General features: G+C 45.5%; 1 protein-coding gene across 2 annotated transcripts in view; it reads right to left on the reverse strand.

Moving 5' to 3' along the window:
* The window catches only part of PI4KA (phosphatidylinositol 4-kinase alpha), a 111,506-nt gene that overhangs the window by 31,891 nt on the left and 61,661 nt on the right, over positions 1-17,954 (reverse strand). For both annotated transcript variants that reach the window (XM_030292318.1, XM_030292320.1), the window contains exons 20-28: positions 14,979-15,087; positions 14,484-14,620; positions 14,168-14,301; positions 11,090-11,172; positions 3,873-3,943; positions 3,665-3,789; positions 2,380-2,461; positions 2,072-2,155; positions 762-851 (exon numbers count right to left, since the gene is read on the reverse strand). In XM_030292318.1, the coding sequence (XP_030148178.1) occupies positions 762-851; positions 2,072-2,155; positions 2,380-2,461; positions 3,665-3,789; positions 3,873-3,943; positions 11,090-11,172; positions 14,168-14,301; positions 14,484-14,620; positions 14,979-15,087 (915 nt within the window). The remainder of the gene's footprint in view (positions 1-761; positions 852-2,071; positions 2,156-2,379; positions 2,462-3,664; positions 3,790-3,872; positions 3,944-11,089; positions 11,173-14,167; positions 14,302-14,483; positions 14,621-14,978; positions 15,088-17,954) is intronic.

The following is a 17,954-nucleotide window of genomic DNA, read 5'->3' on the forward strand; positions in this document are numbered from 1 at the left end:
CTTTAAGGCAACACAAGGCACCACCCATGGGTTCTTGCAAAATGTGTTTCCAAACAGCCTCCAAGCTGCTCGGTCCTTCCTGGATTCTGAACACAGAAACACTTTGGAACTAGCTTTATCTTGACAAATGTTGCTGAGGTCAACTTCACATGCTCCTCTAGATGCAACTTCTCTTTATTAAGCCAGATTTCTTCTAGTGGGATTTTTCTTATCTTTGATCCCTTTTCAGGTGACTTTTTCCTCTCATGAATTGTGGTATTTTTGGTCCATCTCTGCTTGACCAGAATAATGGCTCACTTTGTAGTCATTTGTGTTCACACGTCAGCACTTTGGTCTGCAAAGGCTCATGTCCAACTCCACATACAGCCTGGATAGGGCTCTAATGGGACAGCAGCCTCACTCCAGCTCTGGCATTCGGCAGAGGTGCTGCTACTAGACTGGCAGGCCTCCTCGCTCGCGCCCAGCCTGCCACACACCTGGCACCTACCTGGTGTGAGTGGTCAGTTCTCTGGGCCTGCCTGCCCACAGATCCCATCGCACCTGCCCCGCTCACCCACAACCAGTACCCTTACCCCACAAGGTGTTCCTAACAAATAGCAGCCTCTGAGGCCTCTGTTATTCCCAGACACTAGACTAATGTTTTTGGTCTCTGTTTATTCACATTAGCGCTGTTTCTATTTTGAGTTCGCAGTCTATGAAAGTTCTCTGGATCACTGGAAGGAGCTTAACAAAATTGCTTTTTGGTGATTTCAAGAAAGTACCTGTAAGTGGGACTTGGTGACCGTAGGTGCCCACTTCATTGCCTCCTGTAGGATCATTCCACAGCGCGCCGCGAAGTCCTTCACGATGCTCTGGAAGAGGGTGTGATCAAGCCGAGGTCAGTGTATCTGGGCTGTCAGAGGATGTCAGCTACAAACTGTATTTAGTTACTTTTGAGGGCTGAAGTGCATCCCCCTAAAATGCATGTGTTGAAGCCCTAGCCCCCACTACTTCAGAATGTGACTGTATTTGAAGATGGTGCCTTTAAAGAGGTAATTAAGGTAAAATGGTATCACATGAGTGGACCGTAATCCAATCTGACTGTGTCCTCGTAAGAGAAGATTAGGACACAGGCACAGAGGGAAGACATGTGAGGACACAAGAACACGACAACCATCTAAAAGCCAAGGAGAGAGGTGTCTGAAGAAACAACCCCGCCAACACCCTGACCTCAGATCTCCAGCCCCCAGCACTGTGAGAAAATAAATTTCTGTTGTTTAAGCCACTCAGTCTGTGGTATGTAATCATGGCAGCCCTAGCGAATGATTAGAGTGACTATGTTCTAACACTGAGCCTTGGGGTAAAGGGCACAGACATCCTGGTCTGTGGTCCTGGTGTAAGGCTGGGCGGCAGGGCCTACACTAACAGTGCCTCACATGGCCACTGGGCAACATATGTCCTGAGTCATTAACTGAAGGAGAACGCAGGCCATGGCAGGTAAGAACCGGTGCAGGGGCCTCGTCACCGTGTGGGGAACTCCCTGCCCACAGCTGAGGCCCAGAGGTTGGGCCATGACCTGGCCCTAGGTCTGAGCTGTGGTCTGAGCTGAGCTTCAGTCTGCCACCATGAGGGCTCTGAGTCAGACCTCGCACAGCACAGCCTCCTTATCCGGAGCTACTTACTCCATCTATTTCCCACAGCACCACAAAAGGCGAAGTCGTTCCTCACTACCACAATGACAGGTAGTCTGCACACCTCACAGCAGTGAAGTTCATCTGACAGTCATACTTGCTCAGGCAGCTTTGAGAAGCTATAAACTGACAGGCAGCAGAAAACCTCTTTGGCAGCTGAACTAAGAAAGGGCTTAGAGTCAACACGGCTGTGGGGCAGGAGGAGGCTTGGTAGACAGTCCCAGCTGGGAGTGAGTCAGCACCCCACTCATATTGTGAGACTTTCTCTCCTGCGGGCTGGGAGAGAATGCTCACACCTTAAACTTCTGGGGACTGAATGACACAGTGTGTGCAATATGCCAGCCCTGACACTAGAGAAGGCAATGAAAATGGCCGTTAATTAGGAGACAGCTGCCACCTACCTCTCGGGCTTCACAGGTGTCTGGAACGGTGATCCGATAGGGGGCGTCAGGAATGTCGTAGTAAGGCTGGTCCTTGTGAATGTCCTGAAAACAACCAAGCTCCCTTTTCCAAACCACCTTCCCTGGGTGCCTCTGCTCATGCTGGGCAGCGGTGTTTGCCTCCATTCCCCACACCTGTCCGGTCTGTGACAGGCTTCCAAACTTACTGCAGCTCATTGGTAAAGGCCAGGACAGGATCTGGCCTCCCCACCTCCAATTTGGCCACTTGCAGCATAAATTAGGCTCTGGTATATGGCAGGGACACTCACAGCGCTCAATGACAGTGACAGGGTCTGGAGGATGTCCAGCATGGTCTTCAGCACTGTCCCGCTCCAGAGCAAGTGGGGAAACCTGCACAGACAGCCATATCTCAGGGTCCAGGAGACAAATCTTCAAGGAATCTGAGTTCCTTAAAGTGCTGCCTCGAGGGGTGGGGCAGGGTGGGGTAACAGCCCCACCTCCTGCTGCCCAGCTGACGGTTGGAGGAGGTCAGGAGGTCTCCCAGGCAGGGCACTCTGTCAGAAACACCCCCTAGGCACTTGCCAGTCCCACTCTTCAGAGCCTAGATGTGGCCTCATGTGACCTGCTCTCAACCTAACACTGATACTGGCTGGGACATGCTCCCTCACTCCCCAAAGTGATCCTCCTTGTTTTTGACCAGGGGTCCCCAATATTTTCACATGATGGCAAAATAGAAAATGGCCATATCTGCATGACACTCTAGCTCAAAGAGAAGAAGCTGCTCCTGGATGTGGTGGCCAGGGTGAGGGGAGCAGACTCCGTATAGCTGTGACTCATCATGGCCCTCTGCTTAGGAGGTCCAGCTCAGACACATGTCATATACGTGCTAGACTTGCTTTCTGGCCCTGCCTAGACCAGGCGCACAGCACCTGCAGCAGGCTCCAGAACTCCTGGACGCTTGCATGGAGCTGAGGGCAGGCCCAGCGTGGCTGTTTGCTGCCTCTGGCCTTTACATTGCAGACAGGCTGGTCCAGCCCACCTTTGAGGGTTCTCGTCCATGTGGGGGCATGTCCCTTGAAAGTCTGCTTTGGCTCCCAGCACAGAGAGCCCGGAGTGGAAAAAGGTCCGTGTGGGCTCTCCTTCCTCTCTGAGGAGCCTGGAAGACACTGATTCTACCAGGGACCTCTGGCTGGGCTCTGGGGTAGGAGGTATCGCTTAGGATGGCTGTGAGCTTCCCAGAGTGAGCCCAGAGAGGCCCTGTGGCAGGGGAGGGTGGGATGCAGAGACACAGAGACATGACACCCCTTGTCAGGAGCTGCACTGTAAGTAACATCAATAGCTCAGAATAAGTAGAGGTTTCAGGACCAAACTTCAGACCCTGCAGCAAATTCCATGACATTCTGAGGGAGGCCGCATTGCCATTTGAGAGTTTAAATTCTGACTCCAATTTTGCTGCATTGATAATGTAAGGATGGTTCTTCCCTGATTCTAAACCTAGAGGCACGCGCACACATGCGCGCTCACACACACACACACACACACACACACACACACACACACACACACACAGCATTAGAAGGAAAATGAGCTTACTTATCCACTAGACCAGACAGATACTTGTCTGCCACCCTCCGTATCCTCTTGTGAATGTGGTTGAAGTTCACCAGGAGAAACTGCGCATGCCGCTCCAGCTCTTCCTCATTTTCCTTGGTCTTAGCCTGGAGATTCAGAAGAGACAGGTACAATAGGCGCCCTCCACATGCTTCCAGCAGACACACGCTCGCGCTCTGACAAGGCTTACTTTATCTGCCATCATGTTTAGGAAGGCATCAAATACTTTGTCTGCGACGGCAATCACACACTGCATCATCCCTGAAATGAGGAGGGGGTTTCCACGGGTCAGAAACATCAAGAGAAAGAGACCAATCCCGGCTACTTTCAAACATAGTGTTTAGAAATGATTTTGGATTACAGACAAATGGCAGAGAGAGCACACAGTTCCCACATACCCTGGACCCAGTTTCTCCTGATATTAGCAGCTCAACTTGTCAAAACTAAGAAGTCGACACTGATATACCATTAGCTCAACTTCAGGCTTTATTTGGATTTCCTGTTTTCCCACTAATGTCCCTTTTCTGTCCCAGGATCTAATGAAGATGCCATGTGGCATTACCCATCAGGTCTCCTTTGTCTCGCACAATCTGTGCTGATTCCTTGGTCTGTTCTTGCCTTTCATGAACCTGACACTTCTGAAGAGAACAGGCATTTTGTAGGATGTCCCTCAATTTAGGTGTGTCTGATGCTTGCTTGTGATTAGACTAAGGTTACAGGCTTTTAGGAAAATCCCACAGAGATGAAGTGGTCTTGTTGCATAGTAGCAGGAGTGTGTGAAATCAGTATCTCCTACCACTGGGGAGGATGACCTTGATTGCTTGGGTACAGTGGTGTCTGCCAAGTTTCCCCCTGTCCAGTTACTACTTTTCTCTTTCCATGCTCTACTCTTCAGAAGGGAGTCACTGAGTCCAGCCCACACTCAGGGAGGGGAATTAAGCAGCAGCTCCTGAAGAGAATGTAGGCATAAGAAAAACCGCCACGGTAACTGGAAAATACCCTGGGTAAGATACTTAAATGTGTTGATTTTTTTTTTTTTTTTTGTATTAAGTAGGCTCCACACCCAGTGTGGAGTTCAATGCGGGGCTTGAACTCACAACCCTGAGATCAAGACATGAGCTGAGATCAAGAGTCAGATGCTTAACCGACTGAGCCATCCAGGTGCCCCTGGGGAAGATACTTTGAGGTCATGCAGACATCTCATTTCTCTTCAAGATTTTGCCCACATTTTAGTATCTGTCAGTGGGATGTGCTTGCAGAAGGCACTCTGGCTCTCACTAGGATTTTGTTTTCTTCATTCTTTCTACTTTTAGTAATTGGGATTCTATAAGGAAGTTCTGTCCCTCTTTCCCCATGTTTGATGTATTCAATCATCTAATCAGTATAGACTCATAGATATTTATTTCAGTCACTGGGTCATAATCCAATACTGTCATTATTTGCTGCCCAAATTGTTCCAGCTTTGGCCATTGAGAACTCTTTCGGGGAGACTCAAGTCCTTGTGACATGCCCACATCCCTTTTCTTTTCTTCTTCCTTTCCTTTTCCTTTTTTTCCTTTCACAGGACCTTCCTTTCTGGCACTACAAGGTGTCCCAGGCTCATCTTGTATTTTCCCTGCCCCAATTCTCTGTAGAATCAACCTTTTTTTCCTTGGACACTTGGTTCCTTTTAATGCAGAATGATATTTAGAAAGCAAGATCTGAGCACTGGATGTGCTTGTTGCCACCAGAGTACAAAGCAGATTTTTTTTCAAGTTTATTTATTTTGTGAGAGAGTGAGTGAGTAGGGTAGGGGCAGAGAGAGGGAGAGACAGAGAATCCCAAGAAGGCTGCACACTGTCAGTGCACAGAGCCCAGTGAGGGGCTTGAACTCATGAACTGTGAGATCATGACCAGAGCTAAAATCAAGAGTCAGATACTTAACTGACTGATCCACCCAGGCGCCCCTACAAGGCAGATTTTAAAAAGCAACAGTACAGCACAAGCATCACAGTGCTGATGTAATAAAGTGCTGCTTGCCCACCAGTGCTGTCCCACTTATCCACTGTCCTTTTTTTTTTTTTTTTAAAAGATTTTATTTGGGGGTGGCACAGTTGGTTAAGCATCTGACTCCTGATCTCAGCTCAGGTCATGACCTTACAGTTTGTGAGTTTGAGCCCTCCATTGGGCTCTGCACTGATGGCATGGAGCCTACCTGGGATTTTGTCTCTCTTTCTCTCTGCCCCTCTCTCACTTGTGCGCACGTTCTCTCTCAAAGTAAATAAACTTAAAAAAAGTTTTCTTTAAGATTTTTTAAAAAGTCATCTCTACACCCAATGTGGGTCTTGAACTTACCGACCCTAGATCAAGAGTGGCATGCTTTACCAAGGGCGCCAGCCAGGAGCCCCATCCAGTGCCTTTAGGCTGGCTAAATGACAGGGCTGTAAGGTCAGCAGGGCGGAGAGATAAGGAGGTGCTGCACCTCTGTGCCCCAGGCAAAGCACAGAGCCGGAAACACAAAGACGCATCGCATATGTGTTTTTTATGAGGATAAATGGGCCCCCAAAGCTCTCAGACATGGAAAATGATTAGTGTGACGTGGACAGATGCCCAAACAGGGAGAGGCTACTTTCTCAGAAGTTGGGTTGGTGGATGAAATCTTGTTTGGAGGGGTGTGTTTAGTGTAGTATCTTTTCATATAGCTCTTAGGAAACTGAAACTGTAAGTTTCTAATAAAAAACAGTCAGATAGTAGTGGTCAGATGCCAGTCATCAATGCGCAGTAGCCTCTCTGGAGATTTTTACTTAAAAACACCCACTTTGCTTTTTGCACTTTCTTTTTACACTTTAGCTTGGGACTACCTCGGTCTTAGTCTGCACTGACTGACTAGGCAGCTGGCAGGCTGCATTCCAAGAACACATGGAGGCTGGGCTCACACCTGCACAGAGGAGGTGCCAGCCCTCCCCTTCGCAGGCTGCTAGATGCTTCTTATAACCTCCTTCCTGCTTGGTTCTGAAAACTCATGAGTAACACATCTCCATAGACATGTCCTTCCCACCTCTCATGTTTTAGGAGAGAAAAGGAAGAGGAAAGTACACTCAGTAAATATACATTTATTGGCTTAACCTAAGTGCCATACTCAGAACAAAAACAAATAACCCATTTGGAAATCATGTGGAAGAGTATGGTGTACTGTGAAAATTAAAAAGTGTCCATAAGGTGCACATCAGTTCCCAGTGCAATTATGACACAGTAACAGAAAAAACAGACCTTAGGAGAGAGAGGATGACATTTAGCTTTAGAAAGGTATCTTATTCTGTCTATAGATATTCTCAATAGGAGGCTGGCAAAATGTGGTAGGTTCTTAGGCCCCTTTGGGCTAGGAATCTCAATTTTTTTGTTGCCTACCTTCCCTCCTAGAGCCAAAGAAGCTCAGGGTGACCCAACTGTTTAGCACAAAACAACTGTTATATAAACAATGGGCATCTGGGTAGCTTGGTCGGTTGGGCCTCTGACTCTTGGTTTTAGCTCAGATCATGACTTCACAGTTTGTGAGTTTGAGCCCCATGGAGGACTCTGCACTGGCAGTGTGAAGCCAGCTTGGGATTTTCTGTCTCCTTCTCTTTGTGCCCCTTTCCTGCTTTCTTTCTCAAAAATAAATAAATAAACATTAAAAAACAAAACAATGGGTGGATGGACAAGGGGAACAAATCAATGAACAGCTCAGTCAGTGGTTAACAGTGTCTCTACTATACTCTCAAGTGGTCCTTGGGCATGTGTGTGGGACTCTGAATGTGGGGCTTCCTCTTCCTGTGTCTACACCCTGGTGGGAGGGGTTTCCTACCATACAAAATTGCCTGCCTGCACCTCCCACCATGGCCTCTAAAGAGCTCCTCCTCCTCTAATCCTTCCCCCTACTGCCAGCAGGGGGAGCTTCCAGAACCCATACACTCCTTCCTTGCCTACTCCACAAAAATAAATAAACGCACCTAATTTCCTGACTGTCATGTAGGAGTGATAAGGGTTCTATAAAGGACTTATTGGACAAAGGTCTTACATGAAGCAGCACCTCAGAACCTTGGGGTGATTTTATTTTTTATTTTTAAAAGTTTTATTTTTACGTAATCTCTAGACCCAAGGTGAGACCCAAATTCACAACCTGGAGATCAAGAGTTGCACTCTCCACTGACTGAGCCAGCCACGTACCTCCTTGGGGTGATTTTTTAAAAGGATTTCTTCAAGGACTGATTTTTCAACAATAGGAAAAATGGCATAAAAATTATCTGGGGATTAATTCTCTACTGGCAAGAACAAGTTGATAGATTCTTCAGAGTGCCAATGATTTCTGGCATGGAAAGGTCTCCTCTCTACTTAATAATAAATTTATTGATTTTAAGAATTGTCAATTAGCAGTCTTTGAAATATTTACCCACACAGTTAATCAATCAGAACTCATGGCCATAGTGTACCCAAATATTTAAGCACAATTATAAAACTGATCAAGTTCTTCTAAGCATATAATTAAAACATAGGTCTAACATATCAGAGTCTCTTATATTTTTAAACACTTTAAAAATCAACACAGAGACCAATGCAATGATGCTTAAAACCTGTCAATGTCCTTATACTCAAACTGGTTAAACAGTGCCTATACTATGCACTTAATTTTTTTCTTTGCTATCTTTTTTAAAATGTTTATTTTTGAGAGAGAGACACAGAGTGTGAGTGGGGGAGGGACAGAGACAGAGAGGGAGACACAGAATTGGAGGCAGGCTCCAGGCTCTGAGCTGTCAGCACAGAGCCCAACGCAGGGCTCAAATCCACAAAGTGTGAGATAATGACCTCAGCAGAAGTCAGACACCCAACGGAGTCACCCAGGTACCCCTATTTTTTTTTAATGTTTATTTATCTTTGAGAGAGAGAGAGACAGAGAGAAACAGAGAGAGACAGAGTGTGAGTGGGGGAAGGGCAGAGACAGAGGGAGACACAGAATCTGAAGCAGGTTCCAGGCTCTGAGCTGTCAGCACAGAGCCCGATGTGGGCTCAAACTCATGGACCGTGAGATCATGATCTGAGCCGAAGGCGGACGCTTAACTGACTGAGCTACCCAGATGCCCCTGTTATCTCAATTTTAATAGCTCTTCTTATTTTCATTCCTATTCTTATCTTAGGTTTGCCCTAATAGAATTCCAGTAAGTATAATATTTTAGTACCATCAGAGAGTTTCAATTATTTCTCTGTTTTCCCAGGAGTTTGCTTTTAGGACTGGTTGCAGCTGAGACCCTCTGTGCACTCAGGATCTGAGGACATTCGCATCATAGGACTTGCAAGTCTTTGTGTTTCATATAGATTTTCCTATTCTGAAACCTTCCCAGAAATGATGTGGCCCTTAAATCAGATGTTGCTCACAGGTCCTGACCTGCTGCCCTGACATTCTGACCTGGCCTGATGACACCACTGGAAACATTCGTGGTCCTGAGCAGGGTCTCCTTATAACCAGCAGGACTACTGAGGCATGAAGCCCTCGTGGAAGGTCTGGGTATCCTCACAATGAACTCTCTAATAGCTATTCTCAGCTAACAGAGCACTTTTAACTAGCCATTCTGTGGGATGTCTCTGCCTATCACCTGCTGGGCACCCTTTCTACCTGTCAACTCTTGGAGACCAGGCATGACTTTATCGTGGGTGCCACGTCTCTCCTTGAACTGTGTAGCTCTTTCTTTGTGTTCCCTCTTTCCTGATTACATAAGAGAAACAACAACCTATCTTTACTTCACAAATACTTAGTGGAAAAAACAAACATTAGATATATATATCCTATGTATTATGTTATCACTACATATTATATATATTGTTATGCTAATGTGTGTGTATATACACACACATTAGCATAACTATATATATATATGTTTTTTAGCATAACATATATATATGTTTTATATATATATATAAAACCTAGTATATTTGGATATACACATCCTAGTATACTTGCCCTTCTTTTAAGCAAAATATGTATTCATGTTCAAATTATGATACTTTGTCCACTGGGAGTCCTTTTATTTTTTAAAATATTTATTTTTGAGAGAGAAAGAGAACGTGCAAGTAGGAGAGGGGCAGAGAGACACGGGGACAGAGGATCTGAAGTGCTGTGCTGACAGCAGTGAGCCTGATGTGGGGTTTGAACTCATGAACTATGAGATCATGACCTCAGCCAAAGTCAAACGCTCAATCAACTGAGCCACCTAGGCACCTAGGAGTCCTTTTAAATTGGTTCTTAGGGGCGCCTGGGTGGCGCAGTCGGTTAAGCGTCCGACTTCAGCCAGGTCACGATCTCGCGGTCCGTGAGTTCGAGCCCCGCATCAGGCTCTGGGCTGATGGCTCGGAGCCTGGAGCCTGTTTCCGATTCTGTGTCTCCCTCTCTCTCTGCCCCTCCCCCGTTCATGCTCTGTCTCTCTCTGTCCCAAAATAAATAAAAAACGTTGAAAAAAAAAAAATTTAAAAAAAAAATAAATTGGTTCTTAGTCCTCTTTGCCTGCTCTGGACATTTCTCGTATCTATCTACCTATCTAAACATTTATTTATTGGGGGGGAGGGGCAGAGAGAGGGAGACAGAGGATCCAAAGCAGACTCTGCCCTGTGAATGCAGAGGCCGATGCAAGGCTTGAACCCATGAACCATGAGATCATGGCCTGAGCCAAAATCAAGAGTCAGCTGCTTAACTGACTGAGTTGAGCCACCTAGGTGCCCCTACTCTGGACATTTAAAAAGCATAACTGCTCCCTGGCAACAATAAGATGCTCCAGGTTCATCAATGATTATTTGAGAAGCCCAGGATCCTTTCAGCATGGGACAGTATTAGAGACTGAAATTTGGGGGCTAGAGCATACTCAAGCATTGTGGGTAGGCAAGAGTGATGCTCCTTAAGGCTATGTGGTTATGTTATACATTTTTGTTGTTATTTTAAAAAAATTTTTAAATATTTTATATTTTGAGAGACAGAGACAGAGCATGAGTGGGGGAGGGGCTGAGAGAGTGAGAAACAGAATCTGAAGCAGGCTCCAGACTCTGAGCTATCAGCACAGAGCCCAATGTGGGGCCTGGACGCACAAACTGCGAGATCATAACCTGAGCTGAAGTCGAACGCTCAGCCAGGTGAACCATCCAGGTGTCTCTTGTTTTTTAAAGGCAATAGAAGTTTACTAAATATACTGCAAGAGAGTGGCAGGCAGGACAGCAGAGAAGAGGCTGTCTGCCATGAGGCAGTGGTGTGGGATACACTGTTAAGGTTCTATGTTTTATACTGACCTTTCCAATGTAGTATGTAACTTCATAAAACTATTTTCTTCACAAAGACAGAAAATTGGTAGTATTCCTTTTTATACTATTAAAGCTCAATTCATCATTAGGGTACCACAATAATCGACTTACCAGATTTGTCTTTCTGAATAGCTTTATCTTCAAAGTAGCAGAACATTACCTGGAAGCGGTCAGGATCTGTTGAACGTAGTACCCTAGCAAGGAGAACAGTTTTGAGTAAATTTTAAAAAATCCAGGCCCTCCCTATCACAGATTTGGTACTGCCCAGAACTGCTGAGGCCATGAGGAACCAAGTGTCATAGACTCACATGGACTTTCTGGAGGACAATATCCACCATCTGTCATAACATTCCCACACTGTTCACCCAGCAACCCACCACTAATGATGCATCTTAAGGGTAACGTGCACAACAGTGCTGGCTGAATGTCCATCAGTAGGAGACTGGTCAGCTACACCAAAGTACACCTATTCAGTGGCACAACATGCAGCCACCAAAATGAAAGATAACTCCAGAAAAACATCGAAGATGCACTATTACATGAGAAAGCAAGGTGTGGAGAAAATGGGTACAGCATAATGTTAGTGACAGGTTTCCGAAAGGCTTCCATGTGCCTTCTGTGTGTAGGATATTTATGTTTGCATTTAAAATTTCTAGAAGGAAAAGTAAAACTATCAATAGCGGGTATCTCTGAATTCAGGGCCTGGAAAGAAAGACTTGTAGTTTTCATCTTTAGCGTCTTCTGTACCATTTCAATGTTTTCCTTCTTTTTTTGGTTTATGCATCGTTTTCATTTTCAAAGTAAAAAATATCTTTTACTTTGGGGCAAAGATAGAAAAAGAAATGCATGCACTTGAACCATAGTCCCTGTGAAGGGCCATTCAGAGTTTGGGGGGCTCCACTAAGAGAGTGCGGCACATGTGCACACAGGCAAGCACTTGGTGGAGTCTATCTGTGGGCTTCTGCACCAACCTTTTGTGAGTCAAACTGCAGTAGGGCAGGCTGTGTGGCTTTAAGTGCATGCATTCTCAAGTGCTCACGTTCACACAGCTTTTATGTAATTGCTCACGTTGTCCACCTCGCTGTTTTAACATTCTCCTAATAACCAGTGGCTGGGAGTCTGAGCCAGGTTCCTGAATAAAGGCTTCAGGGTGGCTTCTCTGTGCTAACAGTGCTCGCAGAGGCCTGGCAGGCAACCTGGAGTGGGAACTGGGTTCTTGGGAGCTGCCTGTGGGCCGTCCCCTTATGGTCCTGCTCTACCAGCCCACTCAACAGCCTGTTGTGAGACCCTATTCGTGGGCACACTTGTGGGGAAGCAGGAGACAGCCCTGCTGGCGGGCACATGAGGCTGAGAGGGTCCGGAGACATCGCTTGTAGCCATTCAACTTAGGAGCAAACAAGGTTTTTGATCTGTGTTGGTTTGCTTGTTTTGTTTTGGTTGGGTTTCTCTTTGAAAATGTACTCTTTATAATAAAAAGGATGAGAGAAAACTACACTAAGATGCTATAGGGAATGGTGGTGAGGTGAGTAGTTTTTCCTCTCCACTTATTTCCAAATTTGTGTGTAATGTTCTATTACTTTTATTAAAAAAAAAAACAAAACTGTAACGAACAAAGAAAAGAAGGCCAAAAGCTCCTTAGCTCTGTGGGACTTTGGGGGAGAATCGTTCACTAGTTTTCAAATTTTGCTCTGTTGTGACACCCTCAGGCTACCAAGCGGCCGGGAAAAGAGGACAGAGCTGGAAAGTAGGGGCTCACTCCCACTTACCCAAAAGAGCCTTAATCTAGGTTATATGTTGAGCTTCCTAGCAAGAGGTCTTTTACCAGAGGCTTTCATGGCACCAAAAAAAGGTTTCAATAGTGGCATTTCCTAAATATTCCCCCTTTTAAGAACTAACAGTTTACTTTTCAAACCATTTGGTAAGGTTTATCCTATAACTTATTACACCTATCATGTGACTTCAACAAACAGATTATGTGTAACCTGACTTTTTTTTTTTTTTAAGTTTATTTATTTTTGAGAGAGAGAGAGAGACAGAGAGACAGAGCATGAATGGGGGAGTGGCAGCCAAAGAGGGAGACACAGAATTGGAAGCAGGCTCCAGGCTCTGAGCTATCAGCCCAGAGCCCGACGCGGGGCTCGAACTCACGGACTGCGAGATCGTGACCTGAGCTGAAGTCAGACGCTTAACCGACTGAGCCACCCAGGAGTCCCTAACCTGACCTTTTTTGATGACAGGGATGCATCTTTCTGTAGCTAGTGTATTCAGCTGCAGCCCTATGGTGCCTCAGAGCTTACCATGGTGAGTCTGTACCATCCACATAGGCAGCTGGGCTCTGAGCATCCTAGCTGCTTCCTCCAGTCTTCATTTACAAGAGGCAGCATGGCACAGTGCTTAACAGACTTGGATCTCAATCCAAATCAGGGTTTATTACCTTGGGTAACTTACTTAACTGTTCAGTGTCTCAGTTTCCTCATCTGTAAAATGGGTATGTAATAATGCCTACCCCATAGGCTTGTTGGAGAGTGTGTCAATACAGGCAACTTAGCACAGTGCCTGGTATGGCATAAGCACTCAATCTGTGTTAATATTGGTGTTGTTATGATGACAATTATTACAGTTGTTAGGTCTGCTATGGTTACATATGTATCTTGAGCATCTGCTAACTGTGGGACTGTTTTGGGACAGGCCCCTTCCCATTTCCAATTTGCTATTTGTACTCAGCTGTGATCCTGGAAACCAGCTCAATGAATGTCTTAGACCATTTTCAGTGAGGGCTGATCCCTAACAGGGGCTCTTAGTCAAGTGGACAGAGTTTGAAATATCTATCTATCATGATGGCTCAGAAGCCTATTCCCTATAAGGAGAGGATAATAAGAGAGTTATAAGATGTGGTGTTTGGTACTCAGGAGGGAGGAGCACACAAGAAAAGCAGAGGGTGTTTTTGTTTTTTGTCTTTTTTTTTTTTGAGTAGCAGGCAAAAGTGTATTAGAGTATAAGATTAGAAAGTAAGAATAATAGGAAAGCTCTCTTTACAGAGAGGGGACATTTGAAAGTGACTGCCTCTGTTTTTTGCTTTTTAAGAAAGCTTACATGTCTAAGGAGGAACTGAAGAGTCCCACCCCCAGAAGGCACAAATATATAAAAATTAGCTCCAGGGGCTGTATTGGGAGGTAAAGGCCTGTATACCTCATATATTCCAGCCGATAAACAGACAGGAGATAGGTGGACATGGCAAAGTCCAGCTTGTTGATGAGGGCGGACACTTCGGGGGCAGGGTCCAGCAGGTTGATGATGGTGCTGCGGAGCTCACTCAGTTCAGCCTAGGAGGAAATAAAAGGCTCAAGGGCTCACACAAGCACCTGGAGGGGAAAGCGGTCCTCCTCCAGGAGAGGTAGATAACATGTGATAACAAGGACAAAGAAAGGATCTGCCCATTGTTCAAGAAAGCTTAGCAAAATCCCTGCCCTGCATCATCTACCCTTGGCAGGGTGAGAATCCTTACAGGGGTGACTGTGTCGTTTTTCATGGCCGAGTTATACTGGAGGACGGAACGCAGTGGTTCTTTGCTGGGAAACGTGAGCAGGGGTGACTTGGTGGCTATTTCACAGACCCCTTCGTACCATTCTTCTGGCCAAAGTCCTGCAAGAGAGTGCCCACAAGTGAGACCACCACCTTGCTCAAGAATCACTATAGAGCAGTTGACAATGACCATTTCTACAGTCGTGGGTCCTTTGCTTGAGCCAATTACCCCAAAATGGGGCACAGAAATGAGTTTGTCTTCTAACTTGGATGGGTTTTTTTCTAAGATTCATGGTATTCTTAGAACCCTAAAATACATCTGGGAAGTATAACATTTGCATACACACTTGTAGGAAGCAGCAGCTGAATTTGAACTAATTTTGAATGCATACACATTCATAATTAGGTAGAGTCCTACTTCCACCTTTGTTTTCACTCTGCACTCTTGTCTTCCCCAGAAGAGCAAGTATTGCCCTACCTGACCCCTCCACTGCGAATCCCATCAGCACAGAATAGAGCCAGAAGTCCCGGAAGAGCTTCTGCAACCGAGGTTTGGCTTCTTTGATGGGAGGCAACCTTCGGGTGAGCTGACATACCAAGGACAGAGGGAGAAAAGGAAGTTATTTGCTTGTAAGCCCTAAAACCTACAGATGTGAAATCAACCACAGATTCATTCTCCAAGAATCTGTCAGTCATTTTGGGTAGGAAAAGACACACTGAGCAGTGACCAACACCTCTTGATCAGTTCACTGGTAAATACTCACCCATTCGGCAAACACTTATTGAGTAGCTAATCTGCACCAGGCACCATGCCTGGGAGGTGAAAAGCCCCATTCCTGCAGAGGACTTGCTGCCTAGTTTGGAGGCAGGTGAGGAAATAATCACAGTGTGGCAGAGATCCTGGAGAAGGTGTCATGGGTCTCAATGTTACTATGCAAGGAACTCTCAGCCAGGCAGAGAAGAGAAAGCAGCCCATCCTGGGTAGGGCATGGAGGGCCTGGGGAGGCTGGAGCTCAGGTGAACAGTTGTGACTGAAGAGAAAGTGTGATCGTGAGAAATCTCATGGATCAAGGAGAAGTGGTTTTCAGATCTTTTCTGGCAGCGCAACTTTTCCAAACAATAATCTTGGGCAGAATCCCAAGATGTAAAATAGGTATAGGCAGAGTTGCTTAGGCGCAGGAGTGAGAGGCTGAAGTCCCTGCATCCTTGCTCCAGGTGGTGTCCCGCCCAGTATAAAGCAGGCAGTAGCTTGTAGTTATGCAAAAAACGTTAAATTTGCGCACAGCACCTCACCTATTGGACAAATTGGTCCTCACAGAACCCCCAGAGGACGTCAAGCCTCCTACGGTGATAATCAACCTACGATGAGGGGTCTCTGCAACACAAACATTCATGAGTGCCAAGTATGGGCCAGGGTCACGGGGTAGGACACATGATGATACCATTGCTGGCAGGGGTGGGGGATCACAGAGAGAGATGGGCACCTGAACCCATGACTGGTAAGCACTATATAAACTGGTACACTATTTCCTGGAAAGCAATTTGGTAAAATGAATAAAAAATTCTAAATAATCCCATCATTTCACCAAAAATCTCCTCTCTAGCAATGTATCCAAAAAAAATCTGAGTTAGGCACAAAAATGTTGTAAGATTTGTTAGAACAGAAAAATAAATAAGGGCACCTGGGTAGCTTAGTCAGTTAAGTGTCTAACTCTTGACTTCAGTTCAGGTCATTATTTTACAGTTCTTGGGTTCAAACCCCAAGTTGGGGACTGTCAGCACAGAGCCTGTTTGGATTCTCTCTTTCTCTCCCCCCCATCCCTCCCCCTGCTCATGCTCTCTCTCTCAAAATAGATAAACTTTAAAAAACGCTTAACCGACTGCGCCACCCAGGCGCCCCAAAAAAAAAAAAAAAACAAAACAGTTGGACGCTTAACTAAGTCACCCAGGCACCCCTGGATCCTGGATTTTAAAAAGCTATCAAAGAAAAATAAATAAATACTAAATAAATAAATAAAAAGCTATCAAAGAAGTCATGGAGAAATCTGACTGGGATATGTCTGATATAAGAGAGGAGGATTGATTTTCCTAGATGTTAACAGTGGTGCAGAGTAGGGCAGAGACCCTTTCATTCAAGAGACAAAGCTCCAGCACCCAGGGCTGAAGTGTTATGACCTCTACAACTCCCTTTCAAATACCTCAGGAGATACCCTCAGGGGGCACGCACACAGGGAATTAAGCACATAAGGCAAAATAGTAACTGTTTTATCTAGGATGCTGGTATATGGATGTCCATTATTCAATTCTTCCAATTGCTCTGTATATTTTTAAATTTCATAATAAAAAGTTGGTGGGGCACCTGAGTGGCTTAGCCAGTTGGTTAAGCATCCAACTCTTGATTTCAGCTCAGGACATGATCTCATGGTTCCTGAGTTTGAGCCCTGCGTTGGGCTCTGTGCTGACAGTGCAGAGCCTGCTTGGGATTCTCTCTCTCCCTCCCTCTCTGCCCCTCCCCTGCTTGCTCTCTTTCTCTCTTTCCCTCTCTCGTAATAAATAAACTTAAAAAAAATTTAACAAAAAAAAGCTGTAAAACATATCTAACCATAAGGCAAGCCTTGTAACTAGAAAGAAAACAATGGAGTATGTGTGGCAGAAGGTACTGATTTACAGTGGGGGCCAAAACTATACACCTCCAATGGGGAACAGATCCAAAACTGTCAGAATTGTCAAGAAGGGCTGTCAACACTCAGTTACATGATCAGAAACCTAGATATGTAAGGGGCACCTGGGTGGCTCAGTCAGTTAAGCATCTGACTTTGGCTCAGATCATGGTCTCACGGTTTGTGGGTTTAAGCCCTGCTTCAAAATTCTCTCTCTCAGCCCCTCACTCACTCACACGATCTCTCTCAAATATAATAAGAATAAAAAAAGAAATCAAGCCATGTAAGAAACATTATTGTTTAAAATAATCTAAACAATATATACTCATAGCAAAGAAATTTCAGCAAAGAAGTACGTAGAGTGAAAAAGGAACACTTTCTACTTGCCTTCCGTGTCCAATGTTAAAAGCTGGCTGCATCTCCTTCCAGACCTTTCCTGTGAATAAACTATGTGTGGTGAAAGTGATAATAGCTAACATTTACTGAGCATTTACTGAGTGCCGGGTGCCATTCTCTGTGCTTTCCACACATTATTACCTCATTTAATTTTCACAGCAACCTTATACAGTAGGTATAACTACTGTTTCAGAGAGGAGAACACAGAGGGCAGGAGGTGGGATTCCTGTCAGAGTAGCCAGTTCAGCCTTGGTGAAGCCCAGAGCAGATGGTGTGAGCACAGCAGCCATGTGGTGGTCCAGAGAGACAATTTCCATGCAGAAAGAACAGCCAGTGCTAAAGCTCTGGCGGGGGCCAAGCTTAGTGTGTGAGAACAAGGTAGAGGTGGAGGGAGCTGG

This window comes from Lynx canadensis, chromosome D3 (assembly GCF_007474595.2).
Source record: "Lynx canadensis isolate LIC74 chromosome D3, mLynCan4.pri.v2, whole genome shotgun sequence".
In the NCBI taxonomy this organism is placed as follows: domain Eukaryota; kingdom Metazoa; phylum Chordata; class Mammalia; order Carnivora; family Felidae; genus Lynx; species Lynx canadensis.